The sequence below is a fragment of the Fringilla coelebs genome (genome assembly GCF_963513975.1).
Source record: "Fringilla coelebs genome assembly, chromosome: 3".
In the NCBI taxonomy this organism is placed as follows: Eukaryota; Metazoa; Chordata; class Aves; order Passeriformes; family Fringillidae; genus Fringilla; species Fringilla coelebs.
In genome coordinates this window covers 31,930,789-31,956,707 of record NC_140030.1, presented here as the reverse complement: position 1 = coordinate 31,956,707, position 25,919 = coordinate 31,930,789, and the positions used below count along the sequence as shown (strand labels likewise).

Sequence of the window (25,919 nt, the reverse complement as noted above, 5' to 3'; positions counted from 1 at the left end):
GTTATTTCTACAGGGATAGAGAAAAGCAATACATTTGCAAACCTGTCAAGAACCTGCCTAAAATAACATTTTTCCTGCATTGAGAATGGCACAGTCTTAGGATGTGATGTAGTGAGGTGTACATGCTCTTCTGCCTTTCTTTGGGACTAGCTCACATAATTCACTCCAAAGTTTCATCCATGAGGGATGAAACTTTCCCACTCTCATTTTGAAATAAGATCAATACCCTTCCAATTTGCATTTTGTATCTTGCAGACAAGTGCAAAGATTTTACTTCAGGTTACAAAATGTTATGCATAATGTTATATATAGTGGGTTAGTTCTTAATTAGATGGCATGATCTTTGCCTGAAGTTCATTGTTTATTTTCATGATAGACTGTTTTAAATAAAAAAAAAAAAAATTAAAGGATCTTTGCCATTTCCCAAAATTATTTTCTTGCTCATTTTAAAATCAAGTAGTTTTGTTGAGCTGTGGTGCCTCTGTGGTTCTGGGTAAAGATTTAAGATTTGCTACAGGGATGAATTGAATGCTGTTATGAACAGCTTGGAAAAGCGTGAAGAGTTGGTCAGCTCATAAATCTTAAAACAGTCATTGCTTACATAGGGGCAGGATTTGTAAAGAATTTTTTCCTCAAATGTCTGAACCTTTCCTCAGTGCTGAATTTACTTCCCAAGCTCACATGGGTTGTCAGAAAGGCAGGCAAGAGAAAAATGCCCGTACTCTTCTACTGCCCCATCCATTTGCACTTGTGGGAAAGATGTTCTCCAGGGAAATCCAGGAGCTCCCCTTTGCCCACCAAAAACCTGCAGGTTTTACAGTCCTTCCCTGGACTATGGCCTCATAAACACACCTTGAAGTACAAGCAGGTTCTCTGCCCCCATTTTACAGATGGTTTAACAGGTGTTGGCAAGTATCATTAGAAACAGAGCCCTGGGCATGACCAAACAGAGCTGTTTGGTCATGCCCAGATGTCTCCTCATGTTGCTGGAACTGGGGGCTTCCACCTGGGGCAGGGAGCTCCAGGCTGCCCTTGGCCACAGGTGCCCCCCTGCTCCCAGCCCCAGCTCCCAGCAGCACACCCATCCTCCGTGGCTGGGAGGATTTGCTCAGACTGTCCATGTCTCCTTAGCTGGGGTCTGACATGTCTAGGGTTTTGTTTAAAGAAAAAAGCCTAGAGTAAGTTATTTTAAAAGTTTTTTGAAAAGAGTGTTTAGTTGGAAATTCAGTTAGGGAGTGACTAGGAAGTAGCTGTCTGAGAAATATTAGTTCAGCTCACCTGTGCTGCTTGTTCTCCTCATTTCCAGCATGGGCAACAACTAAGATCCAGTGTAGGAAGAATAATGATGTTCCCTGGCTATAGTTGCAACTCAGATAAAAATTCATAGCATTCAAATGTAATGTCATGCAGGAACAGAATCATTCATCCCTTAAATGACAATATTTGTATTGAACATATCATGTTAATCTGAGATCTCCCAACATTTTTATATTTGCATTGACAGCCTGTCATTTTTCTAATTTATTTTATTTTTGTGTATGCAGTCTGTACATATGAAATGCCCCTATTTTCCCCCTGTTCCCTCTTGGTTAATAGGTTGACTCATGAGAGCGATTTGCAATATTACAGGCAAGGGAGGATGTGATCCACATGCTGAAGACAGAGAAAACCAAGCCTGAAGTTTTAGAAGCTCACTATGGGTCTGCAACTCCAGAGAACGTGCTTCGAGTGCTCCACAGGGATGCCATCCTTGCCCAGGAAAAGTCTGTAGGGGAAGACGTCTACGAGAAACCGATTTCAGAGGTAACAACTTCTTGATTGACAACTTCTTGATTATCTCTGCACATGGGGAAGCTTAATCAAAGTGAAACTCCATATTTTGGATGCAGGGAAAGCATGCAAGAGGATAACACAGAATTTGTACACTGAAAATAAAATCTCGTTGACTCATATGCAGAATAGTTTGTAAGCGAGGTCACTGGATTTGAACACAAACCATTAAGAGGCTGCATGCTCCCTAGGGCTGGTGCTGTTAAGCAAGACCAAAATCTTCGGGTGTTAAATTTCTAGTTTTTAAATTCCTTTCAATTATAGGCTTCAACCTCTACTGCTCACAGCACTGGTAAGTACTCCTTGATTTTCTTGGCATACTAGAACACTGTCATGAGGGTAGTTAAGAAAAGAAGACCTTTGGAGATTGACTTTGACCATATTCATGGGATCATAAATCCATATTCATTTTACATCACTTAAACTCTAGGACTGCAAAGTCAGTTCAGCCCCTAAAGGAGACTTACAGGACTCCTTGCTTTAAAATTTAAGCCATAAATGAATGTCAAGCAGACCTGAGAATTAGAGTAGACCTGAGAATGTCTGAGGCCAGAGTGAATGCCAAAATAAACAGCCATTTCTCCTGTTCATAGTTTCATAACAGTCCAGGTCGTGGGGAAGGAGCATGCAACAACATAGTTCATCCAGTTAGAACATTTAATTTGTTCACCAGCAGTTGTGTCTACCGTGGGATATCTTTGTGCTGTGTATTCTCATTGAAGCATCTCCTGGAATTTTTGGGATGTTAGTAAATAAGGAAATCCAACCAATTTTATGTATGTGGGAGCATACATAAAATACTCTCAGACAAGATTAAAAGAGCTTAGCAGGGCATTTTTCCAAAGAAGCTGAAAACTTGACAGGGACCTCAATGTAAAACTTTCATCATGAACAGACTCACAAGGCTTATCTTGAAATAAAATAGAAAAATTAAGTGCAAAATCTACTCTGAAAATCTGAATCCAACCTGGGTCTTTTATCAAATGCAATGACTTTTTCACTTTGACTGCTATGGTCAGCTTCTGGAGAGCAAATTGCCACGGTTCCTGCTCTCTTATTTCCCTCAGTTTACTGAGATTGCTGTGAAACAACAGCAGCCCAGGGCAGCTGGGGCTGAAGAAGATGAGGTTCTCACAGGGTAAGGGTTGGGAATGGGCAGACAAGTACCAAGGCTGAGAGCTGCTCCAGCAGGGAGGAGGCTGGGGTTGGTCATCTGCACCCAAGAAACAGCCAAAGGAGCAACATGAATAGCTGTGGTGGATTTAGAGTGCCCTGGCAAGCTTTTAGACACACCTCCCTGGTTTTAATGTTTGTTTGAATAATAGTTGGCATATTAAATTAATAAAAAATGCAGAGGACAAAAAGGGTAAAGGGTTGTGAATAAATAAAGAGAATTTCTGTAAAAAAACAGGCTGAGGGGAAACTCCTGAGGCTTATATTCAACTGTATTTGCTTATGTAAAACTGAATCTGGATGGAATCTGAATAATCTGGATCTTTTATCTCAGCAGACTTACAGGTGTGTTAAAGATGTGTAACTCAAATTTCAGCCTTCAGATTACACTTTATGCATCACATGCAAGTGTCCAGTCCCCCTACAGGTGTGTGAATTCAGGCTCCAAGGCTCTGAGTTCTGAGCTGCAGCTTTTTCCTAGTGAAATGAAGAAAGTATGCACAGCACCTCACCACAGGGGAAATACTGCACTGCAGCAATATTATTTGTTGCCCTAAAGCTAAGTGAAATTCTGTCCTTTGTGTATCTGAAAACTGCAAATGTTTATTGCTAATGTGTCATCCAAATAAATCATCACTTTCACGGGGCAGTTATTCTTATTTCTAGTCACTGCTTTATGTAAAACCCTAGACATACAATTACGGGACTTGCATTTACCAAACACAACATTGTTGGTCAATAAATCAGATGAAGCAAGCAATGAGACCTTTAAAACAGTCTGTTCTCCTTTCCTGCGATCCAGCTGGACAGACTTGAAGAAAAGCAGAAGGAGACGTACCGGCGCATGCTGGAGCAGCTCCTGCTGGCAGAGAAGTGCCATCGCCGCACCGTTTACGAGCTGGAGAACGAGAAACATAAACACACAGACTACATGAACAAGAGTGATGACTTTACCAACCTCTTGGAACAGGAGCGGGAGAGGTGAGTAAAAGACCAACCCCAGCGTCCCAGCGCCGGTCCCTTCAGCAGCGACACAGCCAGGAATTTTCTGTGTTTAAATGACACTAAACTTTTGTGTAAAACATCTGTAAATGTCGGCCCGCTCGTGTCATTTGTAAGCACATCGCTGTGCAAGTCTGGATCTGGAGGAATACCGCTGAATGGTCCTGCAGCGTGAGCTTGACTTCAGAAACAAACTTGTTTTGAATTAGTCATGCCCGTTTTGGGTTCAGCTCCAGGTAGCTTTAGATCGGACGTTATTTGTGTTGGCAGAGTTGGGGACTGGCTTGCTTAGCTAAGCGCTGAGTTTTGTGAAGGACAGAGCACTGTTGTCACAGCAGGAGGGCAGGGGAAGGAAAGCCACAACACACTTCAGGATACTGGCACACAAGTGGTGGGACTCTGCCATGCCCTTGGTGTTTAGGCTTGCAAAGTCCCAAACCACTTGCATTCTTTTTCATATTTTGAAGATGCGTGCCTCAGGCAAGTTATCTGGAAGAAAATATTATCATGCATTACAAAATGTGCCCAGCCTGTGATGGAGTATCTGCGGTGATTATCTCAGAGTCCCATACACCCCACACTTCTTTTTTTTGAGTGTTCATCCTGCTTGTTGGATCAGTAATTTGTGTCTCTAAGAAAAGAAAGATCACCTAACTTAGCTGAAGTCTGAGCACTCAGTAACAGCCTCAGTTTTTCAATATGAATTTTTCGTGCTTATACCAAACTGCTTGAAATCAATCCATGTTGTGTTTCTTTTTGTTGTTTTTTCTTTTTTTTTTTTTTCTTTTTTAAAAAAAGGCTCTAAGAAAAATACTTAAGGCAAGTTCAAAGAAGAAATGCTTTTGAGGAAACCACAGGCTTGTGGCAGACATTTGCAAAAAGCCAGGAGCAAAACTGTTTAGTGTATTTCCTGAACTCAGTTCAGGGCCAACTTTGAGTAGGTGGCACATGAGCTACAGTGACCGTATTTCCTGGTTTAATAGGTTTTGGTTTTGTTCTGTCTTTACTTTCCTGGATTAATTGACAAACTTTAAAGAACAAAAAAACGTTTCTGCATCTTAGCAAATTGATTCTCACAGCAGAAAAGGAGAAATGCAAAAATATATTTTAAAAAAGTTTTAAGAAATAAAAGATGTTGCATTTTCAAGTAAGGAGCAACTTCACATCTGATTCTCATAGAAGACATTTTGTTTCTATGCTGAATATTCATGCATGTGGGGACATGCAGCCACTAAAATGCTACAAAGCTGGTATTAAAATACCATTTACATTTGTCCTTACACTTTAATATTCACATTAATTTGACAATTGTTGCCTTCTTATTCCCTCTCAATGTGTGAAAGCCACTAAATAGTCCACTATTATGACCTGGGTTGAATTGACTTCCTTTTATGAAGTGATTAAAGAGCTTTTTGTCTTACCACTAAGATATCATGTCCCATGTCTGTGGGCATTTTCTCTTACCCTTCCTGCTCTCTCAAACTTTAAGTTCTCTACATTCTACAATTTTTTGGAAAAACAGCAATAAGAAATGGAAAATTTGAATTTTAATTGCTCTTGAAAGCAGATGTTCAAGAGCAACTAAATCCACTGACTTTATTCACCAGTGCCTCTGTACTGGTGGCTGCAGGGGAATAATTGCAGTGCTGAAGTCCTTTTGATTAATGTTGAGTAACACCAGAAATCTGATGTTTGCTATTTAATCCACTTTGTTTGTCTATGACACTAACTTGTTTCAAGATAGTAATGACCAAGCAGAGAGATCATGACACGCAGCTAAACATAGAAAACCAAGATGCATGTACCTCCCTCTTCAGGTTCTTCCTCTCAGATCACTTACAGAGCAGATTGTCAAAGTCAGGGTGGGCTGGAAGCCACTCACTAAGCATAAAGTCCTAAACAATCTCAATTTCTTACCTTTGTTTTCTGAGTGCACATGAAACTGAGGCCGCACCCACGTCTTTGTAGATATTAAAGACTAGAAGTATTATTGTTTGATGGCTGTATTCATAAAGAAAGAGAGGGTGATAGGATGACTTCTTAGGAAAGCCCCAAAGTAATTAAAGCATACAAGAAACTCATACTCAGTCTACATATACACTCAGGACAGAGAACTGACCTGCCCAAAGGCATTTTTTAAGGTCCTGCATAGGCATTCTTGTTTTATAAGTACCTCTCTACATATCATTTTACCGTGGTACTTTGAGGGTTATTTTATTAAGAGCTGAACAGACTTGTAGTCTCCATGAAAAGGAAAAGGGACAGGGAGCTGAACTTTGCCCGTCAGGCACTCCGCGGCACTCGCAGCTGTAACGTTAATGAGACAGGGTGAGCCAGAGGAAGAGCAGTGCTGCACGATGGCCATCTCACAGCAATGCTACAATGACAGAAGGCACAATTCCTGTACTGGCTCTAAGTAATTTCAGCAGTTTCTTTCCTCACAGTATTTTATCAATCTTCCCAAACCATTGTTGTCTACATCAGCTTTCATGGGCCACATCTGCTTTTGCAGCCTTGTGAAAGTTTGAACAAATCAAAAAGGGGATTCTTTAAGAAAGAAATATGCCTCAGTTCTAACGTATGTCTAACACTCTCTTAATGTATTTACTTTGGAATGTTTTGTACATGTGTTTTCATACATTATCTCTAATCCATCTACAACAACATGCTATGAAAGCAAACAGTTCCTTTGAGTGACTAATTATTAGGCCAGCCTCATGCAGGAAGGAAGTAACAGGAAAACACGATTTCTCAAAAATAATGATGCATGAAAAGTATGAAAAAGAGAAAATGATGCACTGGGATATTCAAAATGTAGACAGCTGGGGACGTGGGCTAAATGGAGAAGTCTGAAGGGCCTCACTGTTGCTGTTGGCTCTGCCAGACCAACTGACCTGAAGAAAGATTGTGGAAAAGGTTTGCATGTTACAGGAAAAGAGTAGTGATAATCTTTTTCCAGGTGGAGATGAAAGAAATCAGGTATTTTTAGTGGAGGGTGCTTCTACAGACATGGCAGCTGAAGTGTTTTGCAAATTTCCCTGTAGTGTGCTATAATAGTATCTCATGATGTTTGAAAGTTATGCACAGTATTTTCTATTTTTCTAAGCAATAAAATTTCCTTTTTCAATGCTTGCCCACCTCAGCTGCTGTTCCTCTAACATCAAGTTGTGCCTGGGTATTTCTGACTCTGGGGAATGCCAAAGCAGATATCTTCCTCCTGAGGAGGCTGAGGAATATGGAGAAGAGCTGAAGGCCCCCAGGACCCCTCAAAGCCTTGGATGATAGATGGTGGTGTAAGGAGTCTCTGGTCTGAGAGGTGGAGAATGAAGGGTCTGGCCAGAACTGCACTGGAGCTGCGCCTTGCAGGGGCACTGGAGAGCAGCAGAGCAGGCAGCAGCAGCCTCAGGGATAAAATTAGTGTTCCCAGCACAGGCACCCTCATGAACCTCAGCTGTGCTCTGGGGAGGGAGCTGGTGGCGTGACTTTGGGCTGAGCTGGGCACAGCTAAACCAACTATTGGTACTTCATGACCCCAAAAATTCTCCTGTAAAGCAGGCTTAACATGAAATGGTACTTGGCTGCTCTCTGTGCTGACTAGTCCCAGCCCTCTTGCCTTCCCTTTTAGGGAACTGGGGGCAGGGTTGGGGGGAAAATCTTCAGTTTATCAAATATAAACCTTTTCATTTGATCAGCAGGGCTTTTTTTTTTTCTAGTGGAGAATGTAAAGATCTTTGTAATGTCAGCATTTCTTTGATGCTTTGATTGACCTAGGAGATGAGGTTTAAAATGCTGACATTTTTAGATGTGCTAATATGTGAAAATTTTTCTTGTGCCCTTCTTTTAATCCTGTTGGTTGACAGCACATTTCGCTCCTATTAAAGGCACTGGAAAGCTCCCAGTGATTCTAAAGGTCCAGAAAGAGGCTTGAGGTGAAGACCACTCAGTCCTGCCATCCAGGATGGACAGGAGAAATAGCCTGAAAGCCTGCAAAAATGGGAGGAGGAGGGAATTTCCTTTATATGGATGAGATGTGGGTTGCCAAACAGAGGGTGTGATGTGGCAGAAAGGCTCTGTTGGAGCTCTGTTATGGGGGATCCATCCGTGTGACTGCTTTGTGTGTCATTTGATCATTTCCAGCACGATCCCTGAGACTGCTGAGACTGTGAGCCCACCACACAGTGATCAGGAAATATACACCCAGTATCTCAGTGCTGTGTGTGCTAAAGGATAGATGTGTTTTATTGTAAGACTGAATACTTCATTGTATTCACTGAAGTGATGAGGATTTAATACTGATTCTTGCTTTCCTCAGCGCTTCAAATTATTCTTTACAAGCACTGTGAGTGTTCTCTCAGTGCACTGAAGCATTTCACATTTTCCTTAAAGGCAAGGCTGAGGATTCAGTCTGTACTTCCTAAGCAGTGCCCTGCTAAATCTGGTTTTAGTTAAACCCTCTTTTTGAAGTACATGGCCATAATTAGATCTGCCTAGAGGAGACAGCAAGACTGTGACCCCAGCTCTTTCCTCCACAAAGTTCCCTTTCAGTCTTCACGTAAAATTGTCTCCTCTTTGCTTTCCCCATTGCAGCACCCCCAGCAAGGAATGCACTGGCAGGGCCCTGTGATAATACATTCCTCTGGACTTCAGTCATGCTGGCACCGAGATGCTCTTGGCTGCTCTGCTGGTGATGTAATTCTGGGCCCACATCACCTGCAAAGGAAACTGATCTGTGAGCAATAAAGCACACAGCCCTCTTGAAACAAAAATGGGAGCGTTGATGGTAACAAGTTTACAAACTCCCTTTTCTCCCCTTTTTGCATTTCTGCTTTTATTGCCAAAGTTTCCCTTCTCCCTTTTCCCACGAGACGGCAGCACCAAGCCTCTCACTGGGAAGTGCTTGCCTTTTTGTTTCCCTGTATTTCATGGACCCAAGCAAGTGTAAAGGCTGGAGGGTGATATAGATTGGAGATTTTGTGTGTGTTGCCTCTCCAGTTTGTGTTTTCCCTCGATTTTTATGAAGGCTGTAAAATAAAGGAGCTGGCAGGAAGACAGCAGGGCAGAGTATCCATCAGTCAATTACTGGTTTAGACAACAATCAAGCCAAAAGTATGAAGTGTTCAGGACTAATAAATTTCTGTGATTTAGAGCCATAGAGCCAAATTCTGTGACAAGAACAGGCCCATACAGAAGTATTGGGGTGAAGTACAAGATCCAAACGTATAACACAGATTTTGGACTGTAACTGTAATCTGTTGGTGATTCCTCTAAAGTCTGGAAATTACAGAAATATTTTCGCTACTTTCTTCCCACCCCCCACTCCCCCAAAGAATTTTTAGCTATATTTGCACTCCGGCTTTTTTTCTCATATGGAGATTGTTTCTGTGTCCTGGTTTCCAAACTGTGACCAAAAAAAAGGAAAAGCCATCCCAAAGGGACTTCACCATTGCCTACAGCAGTTACTCATCTTACTTCGCATTACTGGCCTTACTAGAGCACTGAGTCACTCTGTCTACTTTTCAGTAAGTGCATCTCTAAACTTTGAACATTATAATGTGGAAGACAAGGGCAGCATACATTTTTGTTCTTTTCGGGCTGACACGCTATCGGTATGGTTTGGAAAAGCTGGTTATTTTCTGTCAATGTAATATATTCACAGGGTCACAGATCAGAAATTCTGGGGTAGTCTATTAAAAGAAATGAATTAAAAAACCTGGCAATGACAAATACAATTTTTGCACAGTTAAGTAAATCTGCTCTAGCTGACTGCAAGGCAGGGATGACTAAAAGTTTATGTTTTAACTAAATGAATCTGGTCCCAGCTTCCAACAAAATGGTTCCAAAGGTAATTTGAAAATGAGAGAACAAACAGTGACATCTGACTGTGGAGAAACAAAATGAAAGTATTGCAAGTCTTACACAATGTGAGCTGGGACTAATCCAAATCCATCTCTTTACACTTGGATAGTCCTCAAAACTGTCCAGTCTTTCAGTCACTTCTGGGATTATATAAAATGGCATCATGTGTTGTTTCAGCTACTTTTCCAAAATTTTTTCTAAGTAGGCATCAGCTTCACAGCCCTTGAGAGAGAATTATTATACAAAACTATATGTACTTCATTATTCCTAGCAAGTTTCCTTGCTAAAATCATCAATTCAAATGCTCCCAGGGTCAGACAGAGGGAAAAAATTACTTCATTCAAAATCTACTCACGAACTCAAACTCTGTCCAGGGTGCAATAGGTAACAATTTGAACATTTAGGAGGCCTTTGGCATGTTTCAGAGTTATTATACTACTGAAATAAATATCAATTCACAGCTCTGCTGAGGCCATCTTTTTAAGTTGTCATTTTTTAGGCAAAGAAAACAAGAATTGAATCAGGGTCATGTAGGGAAAATTGCTTCCTCGTTCAGAGAGATTAGAAACAGGTTTCAGTTAAAATGCCAGGTTTCAGTGAATTTCTAAAAAAATTAAATAAATACCAAGCATATATTTACAAGCATAAATATATCTAATAGGCTCTCGAGCTTGAACATGTTGGATATTTGCTTTATGTTTAAATGCAAGTTTACCTGTGCAGAGATGCACAGTCTAATTAGTGAAGTATAGGACCTAATGCCCTACTAGTACCCACGACCTGTTCTGTATGGTCTGATAACTTCCATAAGTTGCATCAAGAACCTCAAGACATCATCTGACCAGGGGGGTTATTCTCAATCAGTGAGCCTATATGGAAGCTTTCCTAACCCTAAACAGATGTAATGCTTTTTCCATCTTCTTTCCCCAAAAGGGTGCTAAGTCGTGCATCTCTTCTCATTCCTGCAGCATCTCCAGCAGCAGTGGAGATTAGAAATACTGAGTTGCATATTTGCATCATTTCAGTTTTCATTTCCTTCTAAGGCTTGTATGTGAAGAAATCTTAGGGCAGAAATAAAAAATCCAGGGGGTGCAAATATCCAGACAAAGTGTTCCTGTGAAATTGGTCAAGGCCTGTGCAATTGTCAGGGCAGAGAAATGCAAAATGTATAATTCACCACCTATTTGTAAGGTACTTGAGCAGGTGCCTGACTATAATATTGTGTTGCCATAGTTAGTATTTCAACTAACTTTTTAAAAACTCATTAAGACATACCATTTTAGGTGTAAGACTATTATTAATGTCAACAAAGAAAATCTGGTGACCTAATTCACAAGACCAGCTAGTAAAAAAAAAACATATCAAACAACCCTGTGATTATGCCACTCACCTGGACCACAACTGACTTTTAATCCTTCTGTCAACTTGTTGGGACCCGAATCCGCCTCTCAGAGGAGGCCTTCCTGGCCACATCATTGTTTCCTTGGGGCGTCTGTTCCCATTTTTCCTGGGAAAAATAGTTATATTTTTACAAGTCACTTATATAATTTTGGGTTCTTTGCACCAAAGAAATGAAAATCTTCTTGTAGGCTAGGGCCTGAGTATTCAAATTTCCCAGACAGAGTAATTCACTGGTCCAGGCAGAACACTTGATCTTCTGAAAAAGGGAGGATTTTTCACTTGTTGGTTTGGTGAATTGGGCCAAGATACAGTCCTTTCTATCCCCTGCTTTTCTTAAAATGACAAAAATGGAAATGAAATGACTGATCTGAAACAAACAAATGTTTCACTGGAATCCAGATGAAACACTTTTTTTCACTTGAATGAGAGAAAAAGAATAAGCTTTTTAAAATATAATTTTAATTTTTGGTTTAGTCCTGAAACTGAAAAATCAATTACTCACACAGCTTTGTTATGCAGTCACTTATGTTAGGGAATGATTAATAGTAACATAGCTGAGCATGTAATGCCTTAATGAGGAAAGATAAAGAAATGAGCAGAAAATGAGGCTAAATTATAGCAGAATGACAGCAATGTTTTTCTGATGATAGCAATTATGTCATAGCTGAAAAAGTATCTCTTGGTGACAAGTACATATATCATAGAATGAAAGTTCCTGCACAATTCCATTTTAAAAATTCATTTTCAGAGGAACCAGAAAGGGATAGATGTATTCTCTTTCATCATTTAAATGTCAGGCTTTTCCTAGATGACTTAACTTGTTTTAAAATGATGCATAGCTTTCAACATTTTTTCATTTTGAAAATTACTGCCTGGGTCACTGCCGTGGTTTCCAAAACCAGCAGGGGCAGAGCGGTGTCTGCGAAAGGCAGCGTGGAGAACAGCTCCTGTGACACGGGCACAGCTCATCCTGCAATAGAGGAGAGTCTGTCCTGCTCTCCCTGCCTCGTGTCCTCACCTGACAGAACAAGGGCAGTCGCCCCAACTCGCTCTCAGTGGCAGCACCATTGCCTTGTGCCCACCATTAGCTCACCCAAGCTTCCTGCATCCATCCTCTTCAGGTCTTAGGAAATAATTAATCCTGATGCTGGATTTTATGAGCACAAAGCTGGCATTGTTGCAACTCCTTTGAAGTCAGTAGAGCTCTTCTTGATTAATGGGATTAATAGAATCAGAGTAGGAATTCCGAAATGCGTGTATGCTTGTACCTGTAGAAGTCTATACATGCATATATAAATGTAGTACATACAGCAGTTTGTTGGGTGGAATTACAGCTTCTGCATGGGACTCTGCTCTCCAGAAAATTAACTTGTCAGCACGACATATTTCCTGTAAGATAATATTTTAATATAAATTATATGCATTTTTGGTTCATCATAGCAATTGTAACAACAACAACAACAACAGCAATAATAATGAACCATAACAGTAATAATAACAACAAGAACAATAATAATTATAACAACAGCAATAATAATAGGAATAGTTTTAATGATTATAATTTTTTACATAATTTCCACAGCCAAATTATTCCTTTGTGTTTTGCATTCTTTTAGGTCAGTATTGCCTATTGATTCCACCAAGGAGGCTGTAAGCTTTTGCCTCCTTGTGCATGAGGCATCATTTGCACTTATGTCACTAGAAGATTTTCAATAATAATCGTGATTTGTAAGTGAGGATGCTCAGTGGAAGTCAACAGCTAATGACTGAATAACTGATTAGAGAGCAACAGGGACAGACTGCATAAGCCCTGCAGCTATTCAGAGGGCAATACACACATGGAAGAAAGAAATTTGAAGACCCAGGCAAGCACAGCACCTTCTAATTCCCACTTGCTGTATGAAACTCACCCAATTTCTTCTTGCTTGCTCTCCATCTCAGAACCTGAGTTTTCCCTGTTCTTTTTTTAAGCTATTCATATACTCAACAGGCTACAGTCAGGACACGTTCTTGGAAAGGGGCAGTGCAAACTAGAAGTATTTCAGACTGAGGAGAGAAATAAAACCCCACAGGCTGTTTTTGTGGCAAGGGATGCACAGGGGCCTGTGCAAGTAAGTGTCTCTTTGAATGGAAGCACTGACAGCTCCTGTTCTTGTGCAAGGGCTGTGGTCAGCCTGTGTCTCTCTTGTCCTCAGAACAAAGCCCTGGCTTTTAAAGACATGTACTTCATAAGCCCCAAATAACCTCAGGTGAAGAATGATGCTCAGTTCAGGCAACATGGCTGGACTACCAAGGATGTGCAACAGCAAGTCTGGGCAACCAAACTACAGATCTGCTCAAAAAACAGATGCCTGTGACCATTCCTCTTTATATGTGTACTGTGTGTATTGTGTATTTTTGGTTTGGGTGGGTTTTTTTTGTTGTTGTTGTTTTTGTTTTTTGGTGGGGTTTTTTTTTGTTTTCTTTATATTTTCCTTTTAAAATTCTTCATTGATTGCATTCCAGATATTTATGGGAGTCTTTTTTGAGTTCTGCTCTAAGCAACTAGAAGTAAAAGGCTGAAAGAGCAGGCTCAAACCTTGGGTGAGTCCAGGCCCTGTGTGTTGGCTGGGGAGGGGAGCTGAGGACAGACTCTTCTCTAGCTGTCTCTCTGTAGACACAAACCTAATGCAATCAGCAAACCTTAGAATTACATGAGCTGTAGTAAATAGCTATGTGGTAATCAAAAAGCTTTGTTTAGGTGTAGGGGGGTTTATTTGGTGGTTTTTCACAGTTGTGCTTTTTTTTGGTTTTTTTTTGTTTTTGTTTTTGTTTTGTTTTTTGTTTTTTTTTTTGAGGGGAGAGGAACCCATTTATGCTGCACCTTCAGAACACTGGCAAAAAGCAGCAGCAAAGGTGGGGCTGTGGGATGGATGTGGTGGGCAAGTGTGTGGTCTTTTGTGTTCAGGACAAGAGCTGAGGGTCCTGGCATCAAAAATAATGGAAATACCTTCACAGCCTTTCAGACTGAGAGTTGGGACATGGCATATGAGGATGTGGTGTGACAGCCAGGATTACTCTATGCTGATGCTGTTAAAATCAATCAGTCTCTTTCTAGACCATAAAAGCAGCTGCTGGCTGCTCTTTTACAGAATTTGAAAATTTTTCTGAGGATGCATTATTTGCTAAATCATTGATAATATGATATCCACAAGGAAGTAATTTAAAAATCAAAAAGGAATCTTCATTAGATTATTTTTCTCTGCTTTTATAGGTGTGTGTGACCAAGGTGGCTGGATATGGTATGAACAAGTGCACACAAAGGCTGTATTTCTAAAAAGTCTGAGATCCTGCATTGACAGAGATGAGTTTTTATCTTGACTCCACTTGAACAGTTCCTTGCTCTCAAGCTACATTGCTGTTGTACAGCTGTGTGAGCTTCTCCATGCTTGACCAGCCCAGTGCGTGCAATTGCATGCAAAAACAATGACAATATTAATGATGCTATTCCCTAAATCCAGATTTTAAATTTTGTCACTTTTTTCTTTTTTTGGGCACACTTTCCAATGTTTGCAACCCTCTCATGGTGACTCCAGACAAAATGAAGCAGGAATTCTTTGGATTCTGTTTTCTCTCATTTTTCCTGCCCACTAGCTTTACTCACTCTATCAAATACTACATTCCAGTGGTGTATCAAGTGTGGAGCAGTGAGGTAGGCAACCTTTAGTTTTAGGTGTAGGACCCAGGTGCCTTTCAACCCCAGTGAGTTACTGGGTTACCCTGCTTGAAGGAAGGGTCATGGGGAAGAAACACAAAAGAAAGGAATGTCCAGGAAAGGTCAGAAGGAGTGAGAGCAATGGGGCAAGGACTGAAATGAGGGACCTGGATTGTAAAAAATGAGGAATAGCAAAGAGACAGGTTTAGGCCAACAGAACAAAAGCAACAGAAAGGAGAAAATCAGTCAGGATTAATTTCACATCCTAGACCCAGCTGGTGCAAAAGAGGCCAAGACACTCCCAAAAGACTAATTCTCTCTGGGTAAACTGAGAATAGGCATGGTTCTCCCTGCTTTTAAAGACTTGAGCTCACTCTTCCACCTACTTTTCCTCCATGAACACCTAGCACCTCAAAAGCAAGTAACTTAATAGAACAAGGGTGGAGCCCAGAGCAGGCAGACAGTGTTGGTGAGGCGCTCTGATGGAGCAGAGCACAGGGGGGTGAGACATCCAGCACTGACAATGGAGGGTGCACAGAGGGCAGCAAGTGGCATCCTGCCAAGTGTCCTTGTCTAAGCTCCAGCACACCTTTTCCCTTGGCTCCCAAGATGCTCTTGTTGTAAGGCCACAACAAGCTTCTATGAGACTCCTGCTGCTTATTCCCAAAATAGGGCCAAATCATACTATGAAGCAATAACTGTGGCACAGGCAGGTCCTGCTCCAGCTGTAATCACTTTTACTTAAAATAATCCCAGCAGTATTGGAGATGCTGAGCTTTCCAGCTATCAAATGGATACACACAAATGCTAAGAAAGCAGAAAACCAAAAGGAAGGGGGTAGAGTGCAACAGGAAAAAAAAAAAGCCAGAAATGCTTTTGTTAAACTTTTGAATCATGCTTCAATAAAAGGCAGATCCCAACGTAGAGTGATTTTCATGCTGTAATAAACAGAAAAATTATTTAAAACCTAGGCAGCATGACTTATTCTGAAAGATCTGAGGGGTAATAAAAAAGCCTGTGTGCAAACGTGTGTGTGTGCACACAGTTTTTTAACAGCTGCAAGGAACAACCTGTTTTAAATAAGAACAAAGGTGAACAAAGCCAGTTGTCAGGGCAGCTCACCAAATGAAGTTTTTTAATGTGCATGACGTATGCCATATAAAGTGTATTGCCTGAGATACAACAGCACAGAGTCCAACTTGAAGTGTTTTTCTCAGGCTTTTCCTACAAAGTCATGTTTCAAGAATTTACTGCATTTATCTTCATTATTTATTTCTCTTCTCCAAAAGGCCCAATGGATCACCTTGCTCACTATATTTTCAGCAGCAAATTAAAATCAGTCTCTTCCCTCCCTAAATATTCAAAATTTTCTTGTTCTATCAAGATGTCATTCAATCAATTTGTATCTGCTGCACTCAGAGCAGACAACTGTAAGCAGAAAGTGGAGGTCAGGTCTGACTTATCAAATGAGTTTGACTTAACCAAGAGAAGGGAAAAAAACAAAAACAAAATAGTGATGGGAGATTTCCACTGCTTTGAAGCTTTTGTGAACAAAAAAAAAAAAAAGGTCTGGCAAGCACACAGTGTACCTTTTCATGTATGTAAGTAAACACAAATTTAGGAAAAGCTTTGCTTTGCACAAACAGAAATTTTGGGGCTTTTTTGTAACATGTTTGAGAATCTGGAGAGAGCTACAAGCTCTCTGCCTTCACTATAAATGTTCCATGGGTTTCTGCACTGAAGGTGAAGAGGCAACTGAGAGCAGGGGCAGTCTGCTGGGAAGGTTACAAAGCTCTGTTTGCAGAGAATTTTAAATCAGGCAATAATTTGTTACAAGTCTCTAAGATCCACAAGAGGAATCTATTGCTGTGCATAGTTGGGAAATTTTTAGAGAGCAGCTTATCAAAGAAATGTGTAGTCTATTAGCACATCATTCAATTTTTATTTATTTCCATCTTTTGCTTCCCAGCTACTCTTCTCTGTAGCAGGCAATTGTGCCAGATGCAAAGTATCATTTCTGACTTTCAGAGATGAGTTGAAATTTGGGATTCCTATCTATTCCCTCTGCTGCTTTTATTTCTTGTTGTTTTTCTTATCTGCTCTCACGATGTTGCAAGTGCTGCTTTACTCAGGAATGCATTTCTTGCACTACTTCATCCCAATGAATGTGTGAACAAAAAAAATCATGAGCAAGTTAAATTTTCCCAGCCTTTGAAGCGACTTAAAGTTGAGGTACTCTTGAGAAATAACAACATATGAAGTACCTTTCTATTTTTACATAGACACATAATGTGATTTCTAAGCAGTAGAAGAAAAGCTGTAAATATTAAAGGCCTCAGCTGTGACATCCTACCTGACATCCCCTGTAGGTCTGGTACCAGTGTAGTGGTGGGTTCCCAGAGCAGTTGAAATGGTGATGGGAGAATACTTTAATTGTGAAATCTCATGGTGGTACAGACTTAACTAGTGCAGGTGTGTAGGCTCACTACTACTACCCTGCACTTTCTCTAACATCCTCTTGACACCCCCTGCCCTTTCTGCTCAGAGCTGAGGCCATGAAAACAGATGAGGGAAGATGTGTTGCTTGCAGTGCCAGCCTGGCCCAAGCGTGGCCACACAGACGAAAAGACAGCCAGAGCAGACACGAGAGGACACCTAGAAGGGTTGTTGATCTGGGAGAGGTGGGGGTCAGCAGTGCAGTGCAGAGGTGAGGAGAACCTGGGACTCAGCAGCGGGTGCAGTGGGACTGGGACGAGCTGTGCGCTGAGCTCAAAGCCCAGAGCCAGCTGGGCTGGGCTGTGTGACCGGAGATCCTCCTGCCGAGCCAGCAGCGCCCGTGGAACACAGCCTTGCTGCTGGCTGCCGATCACAGCCAAGCCCATCTGTCAGCAGATAGTTTTGAAACTTGCTTGCAAAGTGCTCTGTGCCTTTCCAGTATCAAACTGCCTCGAGGCTGACACCCTGCTAGTGCTATAAATTATTTTGTTAACTTAGAGCGCAGACTTTTATGCAGGCTAGAGAAAGGATCTAAACTCTTCTGACTATTAAAGTGCCCGTATAATGCCACATCACCACATTTCAGTGGTCAATATCTTTGTGTTTGCCATTGTGTATGCAATGTCCTCTTTTTAAAGAATATTTAGCTCTACCAAACAATTGTTGGGACTGCAAAGGACACAGTAATTAGAGTAAGCAGAACACTGGTCTGCTCAATGCATGTGATCATTTGTAATTGCACAATCAAACACCTTTTGTACAGAAATCTTTCCTCTGCCACTGGAAAAATAGAAACATACCAAGATGCATCGGCTTTGCACACAGGAAGCAACAATCTCTCTGTAGGACACCAGTTTCATCTTTCAGAAAGTATTTAGTAAATGAGGTAAAGAAATATGAAATGGGAGAGAATGATTAAGACTTGTTTAGATTTCCCTGGAAAATGTGACTTTACTGTTGCGTTGGTGCGACGGATTTCCTACATGGTGCTAATGAAGTCACGTGAGGCTAATTTACATGGATTGTGAATGTTTTTCACTCCAAGAATGGTTCTCATTTTGGGGAGTATATTGGATCTGAGCTCAGAAGTGCAGTCTGGAGCATCCATTCCTGGGCACAATCACAGGGATTGTGATCTGCATGCACCTCCACCCTGCTGCACTCTGAAATCCACACCCAGTGAACCCCAGAGCAGGTGTCCAAGCAAAACCTTGCTCCCTTTGTACTTATACCTCCCACCCAGAAATTAATAATTCTGTTCTCAGCAGAGTCTGAAGTAAATAACAATAACATCTTAAATAAAAAGCATACATTCAGTCTTTAAGCACCTGCTTTTCAAATGAGCTCTGTCCAGTCTGTGTGCTGAATGAGGGTCCTAAGGAAAAATAATGACAGATCATGGAATTAGACAGTTTCTCAAAAATGTACACTCACATTGGTCCATTTTTAATAGATAATAATATTTGAAATTCTATGCTTTCAGTACTTGTGGTTATTGAAAGCTTTCTAAGAAAAGTGAAAAGTGAATGGGAAGGGGAAGAGGAAAGCAAAGGCAAAAGAGAAAGGGAAGACTTTTTTTCTAGTTCCCCTCACGGAGTCTGAAAAAGTGACTGTGAGCAATACAGGGAATCATAGAAGGAATACTCAAATTCTTTCATGCTGTTTTGGGAACAAAAGGGTTGGTTTAGGACTCCTTTAAAGCAGGGAGCTAGCAGAATGGTGCTTTTCAGACCTCACCAGACTTGGTTAGCTTGCTACTATGCACGGATTTTCAAAAACAAACACACTCGTACACTAAATCCACAGGGGATTTTCTTCATGTATTCATGCCTTTATCAGCCGATCTTAAGATCAGCCAGCGCGTACCACAGTAGTACTGCCACTTCAAACACCGGGAAGACCGGGAAGACAAGAGGAAAGCAACAGGAACTTTTGTTGAGCCAGCGGAATGAATCGGCAGCTGGGACTGGGAAGCAGCAGCGCTTCGCGCATCCCAGTCCACTTAAACAAAAGCAGCTCCCAGGGGCTCTCTGCGATCACATTATTATTTCTTAATCGTTCACCTATGAACTGTACGTACACAGAGCCCGGAGGGGCTGTCAATAATAAACCCCGGCAGAGCGGTGGCGGAGGGAAGCCGGACCTGCCCCGGCGCGGCGGCTCCAGCCCCGCCCGCCCGGCGGGCACCGAGCGCGGGGCGCAGCCTCACCTGGCAGCGGCGCCGGGCCCGGCATCGCCCCCCTGGGTTGCTGTTTTTGGTTGCTGTAAAAAAAAAGAAAGAAAAAAAAAATAGGTCTAGTTATAAGGTAAGAGAAGTCTATTTTTCTTTTTTTATTTTTTTTAATTGTTTTTTAATTTGAGCGCCGCTAATTGCCGTGTGCATGCGCAATTGGCCGCTCCAGGAGCGCACCGGGCAGTGGCGTAGGCGCGGGCGGGACGGAGCGAGGCTGGAGCGGAGCGTGCGGAGAGCGGACGCGCCGGGATGCTCGGCGGCCCCGGCTCCAGGCGGGCCGGACGGAGCAGGACAGCGCCGAGGGGCCGGGCCGGCCCCGGGCCGATGTAGCTTGGGGCTGGAGCTTTGGAAGGTGCGCCTGGTGGGGCTGTGCTGTGCGGCTTCCCCTCCCGAACCGCGCACCGAGGGGTCAGGGAAGGATAACCGCAGCCCGGAGACAGGTTTGGCAGTTCTCATCTCTCAGCTAAACGCTGCTTCGCCTTCGCTCTCTGATACTGCTTTCTGTGCATCCCCTTTCCCCTCCTCTAGCCGCCGGAATGAATGTGGATGATACTGTTGTGTAGTAAGGATGTCGGTCGGGTTTTGTTCTTAAAGATCTTTAGTGTTTTTCTTACGTGACCAGTGTGCTGGTGGGGGGACGCTGAATCTAGTAAGTGTTCGTATTCCAAAATACTAGCTTCAGTCACTGCTCAGTTGGAGTAAGACACTTTCAACACAAAAGAACTATTTCAGCAAACTGGATTTTAATTTTTCCAAAATCAGTGTCAGAAACAGAAGATAAACTGTTACAGACAACAAGCAATGTGTCCTCCCAAGGAAGAAAACATTTACTTTCAGTATATTTTGGAAACTATAATGTAGTTTAGAAGCAGCAAGAATATTAATTTGCTTACTATATAGTTTGATACAATTACTTTCCAAAAGTTAATTCAGCAATGAAGAACGTGCACTTTTTTACACTTTGAATTTGTATATTAGGTAGCCACAGAAAAATTGTCCTTAGGTTTACTAGAACTTTTTAAAACAAGCTTGTGTTTGTTTCAGAGTTGACCCTGTGATAAACTGAGCAAGAAGTTGGAAAGTTCTGTAGTAAGGTCATTCAAACATTTTTCTCATTCCTTATCTTTAAAATGAAATGGATAGTAAGGAGAAAGTAACACAGATGTGCTTTATTCTTTTTCTTGCCATGGGATCTGATCTCGTTTACATATTTCTTCTCCCAGTTGAGATAGATGCATGGGAAGTAGTGGAGCTGATGATTCAAAAGTGTGACCTAATCACCTAATTTAAGTCTTAGGCCTGACTGTTTTGCTTCCTAGAGAGCCTGACCATCGTTTGGCTCTCTTAGACTTCAGCTCAAGTTGTAACTACTCAGAATTAGCAAAATTCAGCCTTTTGGGTATCCCAGCCTGGTCCCAAACACGGAAGCACTGGGAAATAGTCCTGACATGTGGAGGATTTCCCAGTGGCTGTAGAAATAATCTTCAAAATCAGCTGTTGTACATTAAACAGAGAAAAAAAAAAAGCAACTCCTTTATTGAGTTAAACCACCTCTTGCTGGTTTTCATTGTCCTGGGATTACAGACTCTTGCATCACTTAATGGGCAGCAGCTTTCTAGCTACCACTAGGAAATTGTCCAGTCTCTCTAACTCTCCACATACAGTAGCAAACTTTGGGTTTGAAGTGGAAAGATGAGTTTGCAAAGACATTTGCTTTCCCAGTGGAAACTCCCTTGGGATTGCTGTGTGAGTGGCACAGAAATGCTGTTGGCCCCTCAGGAGGAAGCAGCCTTCATCAGCCCTCTCAGTCATCTGATCCTTAGAGTGACCAAGTCCTCATTAATGTATTTGCCTTAACCCCCACTTACTGGCCATCCGTGAAATGGGATAGAAGTCATTACACCCCATAGCAACAGACTTTTTGGAATGTAAATGGCAAAGTAAGGTACTACAGGAGTGGGAAGTCACATGGCTTTGTGCTAGAGCAGCAATGAGAAACTCTGTGGGTCTCCAGGCTGTGTATGAACTCAATTAATAAGGTCCCCTAGAGACCTTACCTGTTTGCCTCCTGTCCATCCACCTTCTTCTGACTGCTGTTCCTCCTGCTGCCAGTTTTGATAGCAGGAGAAATAGCTCTCCACTCCTCCAGATTGCCCTCCACATTAGCCCCTCCTTTGAGTGCTTAATTAAACACTGGGAGACACCTTGGGAAGCTTGGTTTTGTTTGTGTGCAGAGCAGGGGGCTAACACAGGCCGACAGCTGAACTGTGGTGCTGAAATATTGATGTGTATGTGAACCATGGGAGCAGCTTACGGCCTTCCAGGGCATCATCTGGCTTGCCCTGCTTTCCCAACGTTTCCTTGTGTAGGTGAGTGCCTATTTCTATGCTAGAAGTGGAAAAGGTATGGCTACCTGTGATGTTTTCTTATCTTGCTGAGAGTACAAACAGAAAGGGAGATACACACACTGGTATGATTTTCAGTAAATGTTTGGGGGGCTATTTGCTTTTGCATGCTCTGTTTTAAACCCTTGGAAGTGGATGGTTTTTTTGAGAGGAGCCATGACTAAAGAAATGAAACCACATCACTGGAGGGATAGAGTTGTACCTATCAGCATCCCACTGCACTTCTGTTGATCGATTCATAGCTTGGAGGAGGGAAGGGGAAGCAGAAAGACTGTGCAGTGAAACACTTCAGCACCAAACCTAAAGGCAGGAGGAGAGAGAGCCTGGTTATTGCCCATCCCCTCCTACATTCCTCCTTGCTAGCTAATTCCAGCACACCATTCATGAGAGTTGTTAAAACTAATTCCATAGTTGGCTCTTCCTCCAGTCTGATGTCTCCTTTCTCTGCAACCGAGATTGGTTGCTGAAAGTTTTCAGGCTCCTGCCTCACAGCACAGCTGCCAACAGAGCTCTCCTGCTGCCCCAGCACTGCCTGGTGTGGCTGTGGACAGCTAGGGCTGGTGGGCATCCAGGAGAGGCAGCTCCCTGTGCAGCAGGGACCATGTCAGCTTGCAGCAGTAGCTTCTGTACTCCAGCATCCTGCACCATGCCAGTCAGGCTTCTTTCTTTATAGAACAGAATGGGAGCAGCAGCGTCCTGGGGTGTTTGTTTGTAGCTGAGGCAGTTAACTGTTGCACACAGCATCCTACCTGAGGGTTTGCTGCTTGTTTGTACGGTACTGCAAGGGGTAATGTGCCTGCCTTGGGTACTGGACCTGTTCCTCAAGTACACTGGGGAGGACAGACAGTGAGGAGAGGGAGAGACCCCCAGGACCCCCGTGGCAGCAATGACGGTGTGTTCAGGGACTGACTCGGGCTGCGGGCTTTGCCATGGAGGTGCCACACAGACTGCAGCAGTGCTGTCCACAGGAGGGCAGGCAGTGCGCTCCCTCTCTGGGCAGGGACCTGGATCACATCTCCGTGCTTCCTTCTGGGGACATTCAGCCAAACCCCTGAGACTCTTAGTGATGAATGCAGGTTATCCAGTTGTATCCAAACATTTCTCTTTTCTGTTTCTAATAAAGCACAAACCGAGGCACCACATGCAGGGACTGGGTGTATCAAATTGTTGGTTTGTCAGTGTTTCGGCTGTATTTAATGCTTCCATATTAAAGGTTTTGTTTGTTTTGATTTTGATCCTGAATGCAGGTGCTTTCAGCCTCTTGACAATCCAACAAGCAGTTGCTCTGGCTAACACATTGAAGACCGGGTGCTGGGAGTCTGAAGAGCTTTTAGTGTTGCATAGGAGCCCATGTAGATCGGTGTTACTTAGCAAACATTAGCAGCAGCAGTCAGATGAAAAGCCTGATAGCAGCAAATGTGCTGTGAGGGTCAAGAGGGGACAGCCTCACCTTGCAGTCCTGCTGAAATTCCAGTTTAACCACTGAGGTATGAAAGTTGTACAAGAATGGAAAAGCGGGAGCAAGCTTAAACTCAGCTTTATTTTAGTCTCTAGAGGTAACACTGAAAAGGTGTAGATTTTAAAGTTACTTTGGCAATTAACACATATATTTGTGTGCTGCCTTCCAATTCCTCCCCCACAGACACAGATTTTAGAAGCTGTTCCCATAAACATGAAAAACAGAAGTATTGTTAAGTATCTTCTCTGAAAGTTGGCTTGTCATACCTAAGACATGTGGTTTCCCTGTGCTAAAGCTGAGGCAGAATGAAGTGCTGAATGTTGCTTTATTTTCCCAGGGGGGCCAAGCTGGTTATTTCCCACTGCTAGCACTCCTGCTAGGTAGAGACAGGGTTAACATGCTTTCTTCTCTTGCTCAGCCTCAGGAGTGGCATTTTCTTGTCTTAGTTTAACAGGTATTTGCATTGGTTTTTAGTGGCTTTCTCAGCAGTATTCCACAGTAGACTGTCAGGTAATCACGTGGAATCACGTATGGTCAGTGCTTTATTTTGCACTCTGCTAAGCAGCCTGGCTGGTGTGTACCAGCAATTGCTGGGTGAAAATCACATGTGCAGGCCTAGGAATGACAAATCAAAGACAGTTTTTGAGGCATTTGGGTGTCAAGATTTTTTTTTAAGAGGTTTTCTGGGGTTTTTAAATTTATAGAAGTCACCTTAAAATTTTCCTGTGGGACAAGGGAGGCTGGAAACATTCTCCTATGTTTGTGACTTTAGAAGATGTGTCATTTAGAGCATCACCAGGTTTGACTACACTGTTCTGTCATGGCAAACAGTATTTTTGTGAAAGGGTACATACTATTCCTTTAAAAATGTAGCCTGGGGGAGATGAGGAAAAGTTCTTGGCTGAAACATTTGCATGAAGCACTGTGACAGAGCAGCTAGGGAATATATTGCATGCTAATAAAGTTCCTTCTTCAGTGTGAAAAGTGCATGCTTTGTGAGTGACAGTGGATCTTTTTTTACCTTTTGACATTCTAACTTGACCAATAATGAGGCATCCACCAGCAGGCCTTTTCAGTCCTTTCCAAAGAGCTGCCACAACTGAAGAGACTTTTCTTTTGAGAATAATCTGTGACCCAGCAAGGTTGGCTGCAATGTTTGTTTGTTTTTCTCTCTACCGCTGGTTCCTACTATTCTCTTACTCCCACATCCTATCCGAGTCTTGTTTTCAAACGCATTCTTCAGCCTTCTCCTTCCCTACCTACTGCATCCTGTGTTCTGCTTTCTGACTTCCTTCTCTTTTCTTATGGCTTTTCTTTCCAGTTCCTTTTGATTCTGGTCCCCCAGGATCCAGGAGTGAAACATTAACAGTTGCTGAATACCGAGTAAATCTGGTTCTTGCTAGGAGTGTGGAGTTTAGGCGAGGGCTCTGGGAGATATCCTTTGTGTATGACATTGTGCCCCAGGGCCCTTGGCACCACTTCATTGCTGGAGTAGCAGAGAGGAATGTATGTCTGTGCTCCACCTGCTGTCATCTACAATCCAACCTGTAAGATAAGAATATTGATAAAAATTGATCTTTGCTAAGATATGGATGTTCCATTACTGCAAGTTAATTAGCAGCCATTAATTGCTCTGCTGTTACCACCTGGATGTGCTTTTCAGTTATAAAAAAGAAGCTGGGAAGCTTCAGATTTAGGTTAGGCAAAGCAAGTGGATTTGAATTACCTTGTGTCTTGATAGAGGATATGGGAACCGTAGGTGCTGTGACAGCCGTTTGGAAAAGATACTGTTTCACAGTAAATTCAGTGTGCATACCTGTGTCTGTCTAAGTTAGGCTGCTGCTTTTACAATAAGGCTCTTAGATTGGTCAGGATACATCACTGTGTTATCTGTGCCTCTTTCAATTGAGGATCACCAGCCTCATAAATCTGTGCCTAGAACATGTGCAGGAACTTCCTATGTTGGTGTCAACAGATCCTGAATATAAATCACAGGTATAAAATAGTTACATGACTCCATGTTGCATGGCTAAGGCTGGGTAATATATGCCTTTATTATCTTTCTGAGGAGACACCTAATTTGGATATATGGAGAGCTTTTATATTGCCTGAAAACGCAGCTTTAGAGACCATACAGAGAAGAGACCATACAGAGAAGAGCATTTTCCAGATGAGGTCAGCTATAGCTAAAGGTTTGACTAGTCTGATCCTTGTGGTTCACAACATCTACTAAATGAAATGTGAAAGAAGGGACCTTTCAGCATAATAGTCACTGTGCTGGAAAATTTATCTCCCTGGTAATTTCATCTGCCTGCAATGCCCAGATGGTTATCAGTTGTGTGTTGCTGTAATCTTCTGTCCTGCTGGTTT

The 25,919-nt window shown here is 42.3% G+C and overlaps 1 protein-coding gene across 5 annotated transcripts in view; it reads left to right on the top strand.

Moving 5' to 3' along the window:
- The window catches only part of FILIP1 (filamin A interacting protein 1), a 101,291-nt gene that overhangs the window by 57,511 nt on the left and 17,861 nt on the right, over positions 1 to 25,919 (top strand). For all 5 annotated transcript variants that reach the window (XM_084201811.1, XM_084201814.1, XM_084201810.1 and 2 more), the window contains 2 exons: positions 1,630 to 1,803; positions 3,806 to 3,984. In XM_084201811.1, the coding sequence (XP_084057937.1) occupies positions 1,630 to 1,803; positions 3,806 to 3,984 (353 nt within the window). The remainder of the gene's footprint in view (positions 1 to 1,629; positions 1,804 to 3,805; positions 3,985 to 25,919) is intronic.